We start from the raw sequence: 10,750 nt of genomic DNA, 5'->3' as shown, positions 1-10,750 counted from the left end.
CCACACGTAACCTAATACACAAAGCCACAATAACAAAGATGAATGTAGTATCTCTGTTGCAGTGAAAAATGGTAATTATGTACAAAATAAATTGTTTTGTTCCAAACTCATTTAACATGACTAACTCAAAAATATTAGGCCAACAAATCAATGCAATTACAAAATAATGTTTATGGGGGCTTTCAAATGAACGAATGCAGGTTACTTTACAGTGTATTATGGCATAAGAATATGCTAATCATTCAGGATCACGCTATAGCCATCTGATAGCATGCCATGATTGTAGCATTCTCAGAAATAAAGGTACAAAAGTTGTCACTGGGACAGAACCTTTTCAAAAGGTACACTTTTGTAACTATTAGGTTCTGAGATGCGCACTTTAAGTACTAAGTACTAACATGCAGTCTTAAGGTACCAAAATGGACCTTTTGTGTACTAACATGTACCTTTTAAAACAGCTTTTGCACCTTTATTTCCGAGAATGGTATACGAAGGTCGATAAAGCAATATCATTACATAAACCATTAACAAGATTCTTAAATATGCGTAAAATGTACAGAATGTGAAAAGATGAGAAATTTACGTTAAATGTTAAATGTACGTTAAAACACTTCGGACGAAACAGAAATAAGCAATAAATACTATTTAGATAAATAATAGAAATACGCAAACTGTAAAATTAAATGAAATTATTTTTTTATAATAATTAAAAAAATTAAATTAAAAAAATTATATATATATATATATATATATATATAAATTTTTATTTATTTTTTTAATTATTATAAAAAAATAATTTCATTATATATATATATATATATATATATATATATATATATATATATATATATATATATATATATATATATATATAAAAACAACAACACGACGTTATAATATTGTCTCAGTTACACTAGAATACCCCGGATGATAACATTAAAACACCCAGGCTCTCTCTCATGGCTCTCCTTGAACCTGTGCTGGGTTCCTCCAGCGATGACGTCACGCGCAGCCGGCAGAAACATGGCGACGAAGAGTCTCCGTCAGCGCGGCCGACGGGGCAGCAAACAGGACGCGAGCAGCGCCGGCAGCGCCAGCAGCGCGCCCGCCGCCGACAGCCGGGCGGCGAAAGACGACAAATATGCGGAGGACGCTAAGTCCAGTGACCCGCGAAACGAGTAAGTGACCGCGAGCCAGTCCAGCTCCCGCGCGCTGTGATGTCGCGCTGTTGACAGCTCGCTAGCTCGCTAACGAAGGACGCACGGAGACGCCAATAACACAGAGAGCAAACACATGTCACGCTAATACGCCCTCTAAATAAGACCGATAGCGCGGGGAGAGACGGGAACCGTTAAACGCACTGTCTGGGCGACACGAATAAGCTTGCTTCGGTGAAACGGGACGGCTTTCATTCATTCATTCATTCATTCATTCATTCATTCATTCATTCATTTTGACTCTACCGGAGAGCAAACGCCGGTTAGCGCCGCAAAAACATGCGCTGTGCTTTGTATCACCACTGTTTTCTTTTTGAAGCGTATGCCGCTTTGGGTTCATGAGCTGCACTGGGTTAGTGACACACAGTTATATTTGATGCTGTATATGTCAGGTGCCCGTTCGCGCATGTCCAATTTCATAATCCTCTTAGGGTGTAATACATCTCATAAGGAAAACAATGATCCTCGATTAACGGTGTTGTGTTTTGTTAGGTGTGAATCTGGAAGGTGTCTTACACATCTGTATTGATTATGCTTGCGGGTCGGTTTTCTACTGATCCTATTTTAAATACTGAAATGAAAGAATGACCGCCTTGTATAACCCTGTGCTCTGCTCTGATATTGCTTATTAGTTTGCTCCCAGATAAGCACATTAGCTCCTGTCCCCCGCCTCTCCTTTTCAGGTCATCCGGTAAGGCAGGACAGGTGTGGGCTCCTGAGGGCTCCACGGCCTTCAAGTGCTTGGTGTCTGCCCGCTTCTGCGCTGCGCTCCTCAGCAACATCTCTGACTGTGATGAAACCTACAATTACTGGGAGCCAGTGAGTTATACATTTCTCTGGTTCACAGTTTTTTGGTACGCTCTCAGAGTAGACCAGTAAGGATGGCCCGGGAACAGCGTGACAGAGTTTTGGAGCGGCTGATCATAGGGCTGTCTCAGTTTACTCTTAGATTTAGTTATTTTTTTTCGCGCACACAGCATGGATTTGATTTTATGCGATTTATTTGCAGCTTCTGATTTAGCAGTTTCTGATGCTATGTTATAGAATTGGTAAAAAAAATTATTTGGTGAAATTGTGATAGAATGACTCGTAATAGAGTAACTAGAAGAAATCATAATATGTGCACAAAATATTTGCAGTTACAGCCTGGTAAAATTTATTATTAATTCATTTTTAAATAATAGTACAATTTTATATATATATATATATATATATATATATATATATATATATATATATATAATGCTGGAACCTATATAGCTTGTAACACCATGACAGCTTTGTATTCAACAACTAAATAAAATCCTTTATTATTTATTTTGCTTAACTCTTTATATGTTACATTATAACATATAAGTATAGTATAAATTATAGCAATATAGATTTTTTTTATATGATCATACGTTATTTTATTATATTAAAATGTAATCTATGGTGGGACAAGTGAATTCATAACAGTTTTTAATTCAACTTTTTTTTTTTTTTTTTTTTTTTTTTTTAGAAATTTAGGACAATAGTTCTTTTGTTTTTTTAATTTGTAGCTTATGTAAAATATGATATTCATAATTATATATTATTTTTATGTAACATCATACCATGTCGTATTTTATGCTATAATATAACATATTATAACAATTATAATAGGTTTATTTAGAATTTAATAATATGTCTATGAAAATGTATTGTGTCTATGGTGTATCGAGTGAGAAGCTGAACTACTAGTCTAACTGGAACAGCAGAAAGCAAATCCTTATTGTTGAGCCCTGATCTGTGTCACTGTTGTATCCCATAATGCCCTGGAGTATTAATAATCCAAACCACTAGGGACCGTAAAGGTGGAGTTCAGATGCAGAAGCTTGCTTTTTTGCATTCAGTAGAAAACGATCATGTCTGTTCCTGAACGCGAATCAAAGTAAAGAACGGGACGTTTTCCTGAAACACAATCTTCTTTTAAAAACTACCGAAATTGTACGTTAAAACAAAAGTTCATTCAGTATATTTTGTTTCTCTCTTTTTGCTCTCCAGACTCACTACCTGCTGTATGGAACAGGAATGCAGACATGGGAATATTCCCCGGCCTACGCCATTCGGTCCTACGCGTATCTTTGGCTCCATGCCCTTCCTGCCTGCTTTCATGCCAAAATTTTACAAACCAACAAGGTAAACTAGTCACACTCGACCTCATATCTAAAGAGAATAACCGTTGGAGCTGGATAAAAGCTGTAGTTCCACAAACACAACATGTTGTAATAAATCTGTAGACGTCACAGTGATGCAAACTTAGTTTCTTTGGGGTACGAAGAATCACAACTTTGCTTAATCGCAACTTTATCTAGAACCTCTAAAATGTCAAGTGACGCTTCAAAACATAGATCATCAATGCATCCCGTGAGATCTGGTGCCACGCTGAGCAAAATAAGATGAATGTTCTTTTTAGACGTGTTGTAAATAGGCCATTCATTTTAGTCCTGCTTAGACATGTACAAATGGATTAACGTCTTTTTTTGTTCCCATTCAGGTCCTTGTGTTTTATTTCCTGCGCTGCATGCTAGCCTTTGCCTGCTGTGTGTGTGAGCTCTACTTCTACAAGTAAGTGCAGCACACTACATATTGCAAATAGGTTGCAATGAATGCGGTTTAAAGATCCGATCTCGTCGATTTGACACAGGGCCGTGTGTAAAAAGTTTGGCCTGCACGTGGGCCGGCTCCTGCTGGCGTTCCTGGTCTTGAGTGCAGGGATGTTCTGCTCCTCTGCAGGTGAGTCCGTTTGGAGAATCTCGTTTGGAAATCTGATGATAACTGTTGGTGTTCCCGTCATTTAATTTTGTGCGTGCACTGCAGGTTAATGTGTGTGTGTGTGTGTGTGTGTTTGTGTCACGTGCAGCTTTCCTCCCCAGTACGTTTTGTATGTACAGTACAGTGGTAGCTATGACTGGCTGGTTCCAGGGGCACCCAAGTCTGGCTGTGCTGGGTATTGCAGCGGGGGCTATAGTGGGCTGGCCCTTTAGTGCCCTGCTGGGGTAAGGAATAATCAATATTTAATATGCAGAGTGACAAGAAAGGCTCAAAATATGTTCTACCACAAATAAAACATTTCCACCCGTTAATATCTGAATGTATATTGCCGTGTTTATATTAAAATGCACATTTAATAGACACCTTTTATGTAGAATGCGTTTACTTTTATTTCCTCGCTCAGAAGTGACAGTAAAGATATTTACAATGTTGCAAAGATTTTAATTTAAAATGTTGTTTTATTTTATTTTATTTATTTTTTTAAATCTAAGAATCCCGAAAAAGGTTTTCTACCAAAATATTAAGCAGCACTATAATAATTAACGTTATTTGGGTGTGAAATCAGCATATTAGAATGATTTCTGAAGCATCATGTGACACTAAAGACTGGAGTCTTGGTGTATTTACAGATTTAATAATTGCAGGCTTGCTGAGCATAGCACTTTTTTCAAAAGCATTAAAAATATATGTCAAACATTTGGTACGTGCTCTCTTTTACCATTTCAGTTATCTATTCAAATATGGGGCTTTGTGTTTTTTCCGCTGATCAGAGTTGTTCAGCAGTTAGATGACCCTGGTCACAGTCAAACCTGGGTCATGTCCTCATCCCACTACTTATTTCCCAACACTGCTATCCAGTCTACTCTATACTTCCCACCAACTCCCCCAAAATAATAATAAAAAAAGTGAGCGTAAGACTGTAAGTCTTGCAGTTTAATCCACGAATTATACTGTAGTTCCTTTATAAATGAAAATGGCTAGTTACTATGTTTAAATTTTTTCAACACAGTCAGTGTTTACTTGGTTTTGGGGTAAAGCCATGAAAATAATGCTGATCAGCCAACTAGGTGAATTTAGGCTTTGTTTACTGATTGTTTGTTGCAGCATACCCATTGCCTTTGACCTGCTGTTTATGAAGAAGAAGTGGAAGAGTTTTATCACGTGGACTCTGGTGGCATTGCTCCTCTTTCTGGTTGGGAAACTTATTGATTTATTGTCTATATTTGGATTTCTGAATTGGTTTTGTGTGCTTTTTTTTTTGATGCCAGACACTGAGATTCCATCAGTGGCATTTTGAAATAAAAAAAAAAATTTGAGATGAGCGTTTTACACTGATATGAACACTTACTTTTACATGTTTCTGTAGATCCCTGTTGTTGTAGTGGACAGCTACTACTATGGAAAGCTGGTGATCGCTCCTCTTAATATAATACTTTACAACGTGTTCACTCCTCACGGGCCAGATCTTTATGGTAAACTTCAAATCATTTGTGTATACATTTAAAAAATAATGGCTTCTATTAAAAAAACCTAAAATGTAAATAAATCATTTTTTACAGGCAAGTATGTTTTCCATTAAAGAGTTTTTTTTCTTTCTTAAAGGCACAGAGCCCTGGCATTACTACTTTGTGAATGGTTTCCTTAATTTCAACATTGTGTTTGTGTTGGCCCTCTTTTCTTTTCCTCTCACGGCGCTTATGGAGGCACTGCTCCAAAGATTTAATGGTAAGAAGGATTTGTTTTTTTACTTGTTTAGTGATGTGCATGTAATATTCTAAACCGGCTGTTAATCTAGTGTTTTTTCTGGTATAAATTGCAGTTCAGAACCTGGGCCGGCCGTACTGGTTAACCCTGTCTCCTATGTATCTGTGGATGCTGGTGTTCTTCACTCGTCCACATAAAGAGGAGCGCTTTCTGTTTCCCATCTACCCTCTCATCTGTCTGTGTGGGGCGGTGGCTCTCTCATCACTGCAGGTTGGAAACCCTAAATATGCTACACTTTGAAATAAAATAGGTCAGTAGGAATTGTAACACGAATGCCTGTCGCTTTTGATCAAATCAAAGCAACATTTAACGTTTAAAAAAAAATCTTACTGATTTCAAACGTTGAAAACAAACAAAACGTCGTGTCCAAAAACAATTACACTGTTAAACCTGTGTAAAATATGTACGTTTCTGTCTGTTTGTCTATGCAGAAGTGCTATCACTTCATATTCCAGCGCTACCGTCTGGAGCACTACACCATCTCCTCCAACTGGCTGGCTCTCGGCTCTGTGCTGCTGTTTGGAGTGCTCTCTCTGTCTCGATCTGTGGCCCTCTTCAGAGGTAAGGATGTTTAGAGATTTTGGCCAGTTCTGCTGAAATTTGCTCTCGCGGTAGATTTGCGGCACCTAGCTGGCAGATGAAGCTGATGATTAAACGGAATTCTAAAAATCATTACCTTGATGTGTCTCTCACACGGGGGTTGCTATGTGTCCTAAGGCTACCACGCTCCACTGGATTTGTATCCAGAATTTCACCGCATTGCTAAAGATCCTACAATCCACACGGTTCCAGAAGGAAGGCTGGTCAATGTTTGTGTGGGAAAAGAGTGGTACCGCTTTCCCAGCAGCTTTCTCCTTCCCAACAAGTGAGTTTGAATTCTAATTAAGACTCAAACACTCTAATGGATCGTGTGACACTGAAGTCTGGAGCAATGATGCTGAAAATTTAGCTTTGCCATGACATTTGGAATATACTGAAATGCGAATTTTGAATTGTAATAATATTAAACAGAATTACAGTTTTGGCTATTTTTAGAGCCTTAGTGTAAGATGAGATAATATAAGAGTTTTCTTTTAGTTTTCAGTGTAAAAACCTCAAACTTTTGAATGGTACTACAGAACAATAATATATATGTACTGTTAACTTGTGTATTTTCCTGATTTGCAGCTGGCACGTACAGTTCATCCAGTCAGAGTTCAGGGGTCAGTTACCTAAGCCATATGCCATGGGTCCTGATGCCACCTGGATAATCCCATCAGACATGAATGATCAGAATCTCGAGGAGCAGTCACGATACGTGAGCGAGTTACCATTTGACGCGTCGCAAATTTATAAGTCTAACTGAGCTGAATGTGTGAAATACATTTTTCTTTTTTAAAGAATCAAGATGAATTCTTAATGGTAAAAACCGATTTCACTCTAAAGAGTTTAAATGACATTTTGCTTTGGTAAAACAACTGTTGACGTCTTCAACACCATTTTATTTTATTTCATTGAACTGTGCACCAGAAATATAACTAGTGTTACTTATCTAAAATCTTTACATAGAGTAGTCAACATTTGAAGTGGATCAACAAAATTAAAAGTTGTTCTAAGAAGAGAACACCGTTTGTTTTTAGGACGACTTTGATGAAAGGTTTTGATCCACTTCAAATGTTGACTGCTGTATGGCTGCGTATGTCATTGTTGCCGCTGCGTGTGAAGTACTTATGTAATTTTCCTTGTTTATGGCTCTCAGGTAGAACTGAAGCAGTGTCATTACCTGGTGGATCTAGCAACAGAAACCGAAGCCCCTCGTGAACCACAGTACGCCACTAACAAAGAAGAGTGGAGCATTATTGCTGAAAAGCCTTTTCTAGACACTACCAGGCAAGTCTTTATGTGTGGAGCATTTTTGAAAACGCGCTGAAATTTGTTACCGTACAGTACAAGAGACTCTTGTGCGTAATCCACGCTGAGTGGCGAATACTACTGTAAAGAATCGTTGACTATTGTAGGGCCCACTAGAGGGCCCCCGTGTGCTTTTGAAGATACTTGAGTTCTTGTGACATCATTGTCAAGCGCTCAACATAAATTGTTGTGACACTGGATGTCTGATCATCCTAAGAGAGATTATCCTTGACCCAATTTATCAGTCATTATCTCTGGGTGTCATTATTCGGTTCACGATGGTGAAGATGGTGGAGAAATGTTTTCTTTTTTAAAAGAATGATGAATTTTACAGACCGCATTGTGCATATTACGTTGGATTTCGCTGTTCGTGACCCTGGTGCCGTTTCTTTTTCGTGTCTCTCCCACACAGGTCCTCCAGATTGCTCAGGGCCTTTTTTATCCCATTTCTGTCTGAGCAATACACCACCTACAGCAGATATGTCATCCTCAAACCGAGACGACCCAAAAACACCCGGAAAAGAGTGCAAGGCTGACCTGCCGCTCCTGTTATTTTTCCTTCAAAAAAGCTCCCGCAGTGCTTCATCATTTGGTCACAAGGTGTTCCTCCTAAGCTCTTTTTGCGTCCACGTGTGTGCGATTGTGTTTACGTACGAGTGAGTGAGTGAGTGAATGTGCCAGAGTTTGTTTGGGCATCTTGGCTATCAGGCCACGCAGTATCAGCCTGTTTGTAGACTTCAGTGGGGCTGCCTATCCCGGACAGTTCCAGCACAGAGCATGGATGCCTTACCCATCTTTCCCGATCATCTCTTCTCCATTCCGTGCCCTCTGTTCTTTTATTCCTGCTTGGGCTTCTCTGCATTTTTTTTTCTGAAGCGTTTCAGAAGATTTCTGTTAAGACAACCCTTTAAGGACTACAGGTCCCTCGTTTGTTATGACCTCATCCTTGATCTGGGACAATGAACTGTACATGAACTGAACGTGAGTGCAGACCCAAACCAGATCTCGTGTCATCATCCATCCACCCAGAGCCGAACTTCTTGATTCATTTGTCCTGTTCGAGTAACTGGTCCAGGCCAGCCTCAGCTTCTCAGGATGAAAGTTGCACCAAAAACTCTCTCACTGTTCTCCTGTTCGGTCGTCGGTAAATGTGGACATTGACTGTGAGGTCAGACTACAGACCAGGACTATTGAGTGTTTACATTCCAAATAATGTTCGTCATCTTAATCATATCAGTGTTAACTGTGATCGAGTCAAATAAAAGAAGGCTGTCTTAATGTGTGGCTGTGCCATCTTAAAGAATCACCTGGGGAAGCTGAGAAGATTATTTCCAGCTCTAAGACAATTATTGAAATGTGTAAAATCTTAAATTATTGATAGTAATAGTTGTAAATGTAATATGTACTAGTTCTGCTATACTGTGAAGTGTATAAAGTAAAAAAAGTAATTTTTTTTAATCTCCTTGATATACAAATGGTATTCCATCACCACAGCCCTCCCCCCAAATTAAATATATACATACATAATCTTTTGTAATCTTGACAGACTTCACGTAATGAAGATTCTTTGGTCAACAAGTAAAAACCCTGAGTTTCGTGTCAGATTTGCTTATGGTACTGAGTGGGTTAAGGGACTAAGACTTTCTAGTGTCAAGTGTCATTTTAAATATACATGTTTAACTAAGCTTTCATTAGAATCCGTAATTAATCCATGGCTGCCTTTTCATGATGTTTTTGAGGTAAGTTCTACAGCTCTGGGGTTCATAGAGGCTCACATTTATCACTGAACCGCATCGCCCAGAAACACGCATCATTTCCCCTGTGTGTCGTCGTTGCTTCTGAGAGATAGAAAATAGGTACGCTGTGGTGGATAGATTGTGGGTGTATGTAAACATGCTGAGGGCAATGAATGTGTGGCTCGTGGGATTATTAAGCTGTCTGCAGTGACGACATGTTAAGCCCCACAACACTACGGGGAACTCTGATCCTTTTTAAATCCTTCCATTGACGCTATACACTATGACGCAGAACCCCTCTGAAACATAGATGAGACATCGCTTTCCGGACACCCTTCTATGCTTCATACTTTTAAATGTGATTTACAGCGAAGTAGAACAAAGATCCAGAACTTCAGATGTTTGCGCATTTATTTTGCTTTAAGGCTGTGAATTATTAATGCCATTATACTGATCCCTGCATAAAAGTCCAAGAACTTCACAATGTTCAAATAACTATATTCAAAGCTTCCTGAATAAACAAAACTTTAAAGAACAGGGAAGTTTTGTGATTGCGGAAGGTCAGATTCATTTCTTAAACGAATAGATCTCCCAAAAAAGAAATGGCTGACAATGTAATAATCCCCAGGACGTCCAAGATATAGATGAGTTTATTTATTTATGCAACAGATATTAAAAAAAATTGAGCCTCACTACTTGCTCACCAGTGAATCCTCTGCTGTGAATGGGTGCCGTCGTGAGAATTCAAACAGCTGATAAAACCATAACAATAATCCACATGACTCCAGTCCATCAATCTCTTGTGAAGTAAAAAACATTTCAGTAATCAGGTCCTAAAAAAAACTTGAAGTGCGTAAAAAAGCCCTAAAGAACCTTTTTGATTATAAAGAACCTTTTCTCCATTTTAAAGGTTCCACCATGTTCAAAGTGCTTCATAGAACCACTGTGGCCAATAAAGAACCTTTATTTTTAAGAGTATAGGCTATTTGTTAAAGTGCCCCATTATTGATTTTTTTAATGATCTTTCATGCAGCTCTAAGTGAATGAAAACATCCCGAAAAGGTTTAAATCTGACAGTGTACTGTATAAAGTTATTGTCTCTCAAAAGAACGAAACAAGTCGTCCCAAGCCGTCGAAATGAAATATTAGCATATAACTTGCCCGGTATACATTATAATAAAATGAAAGGTTTTTGGGGGGGACTCTCAAAAAACTCTCTTTTGTTGTTGAGGACTCTTTCATTGTAGGGGAAGCAAATACACATTATAACATTTTGCACTTCTTATATTGCTTCTAGCTAAAACACGAGTCCTCTACAATAGTCATTTAATTTCAATGAAGACCAAT

General features: G+C 38.4%; 1 protein-coding gene across 2 annotated transcripts; it reads left to right on the top strand.

Annotated features, from left to right (window-relative positions):
* Positions 1 to 974: 974 nt before the first annotated feature.
* Positions 975 to 8,945, top strand: alg9 (ALG9 alpha-1,2-mannosyltransferase). 2 transcript variants are annotated; one of them, XM_043239354.1, is made up of 15 exons: positions 975 to 1,178; positions 1,901 to 2,036; positions 3,243 to 3,377; positions 3,736 to 3,806; positions 3,886 to 3,974; positions 4,102 to 4,237; positions 5,118 to 5,205; positions 5,380 to 5,485; positions 5,616 to 5,738; positions 5,833 to 5,987; positions 6,209 to 6,338; positions 6,495 to 6,642; positions 6,945 to 7,074; positions 7,516 to 7,646; positions 8,080 to 8,945. In XM_043239354.1, the coding sequence occupies exons 1-15, from the start codon at positions 997 to 999 to the stop codon at positions 8,201 to 8,203; spliced, it is 1,884 nt and encodes a 627-aa protein (XP_043095289.1). In that variant the 5' UTR covers positions 975 to 996; the 3' UTR covers positions 8,204 to 8,945. The 2 variants fall into 2 exon arrangements, with proteins under 2 accessions (XP_043095289.1, XP_043095290.1); XM_043239355.1 differs by lacking the exon at positions 1,901 to 2,036 and having other exon boundaries at positions 976 to 1,178.
* The last annotated feature ends 1,805 nt before the right edge of the window (positions 8,946 to 10,750 follow it).

Source organism: Puntigrus tetrazona, chromosome 5, assembly GCF_018831695.1.
Source record: "Puntigrus tetrazona isolate hp1 chromosome 5, ASM1883169v1, whole genome shotgun sequence".
Classification (NCBI taxonomy): Eukaryota; Metazoa; Chordata; class Actinopteri; order Cypriniformes; family Cyprinidae; genus Puntigrus; species Puntigrus tetrazona.
The sequence above is the reverse complement of the archived record's forward strand: the minus strand, read 5'-3'. Positions and strand labels throughout refer to the sequence as shown.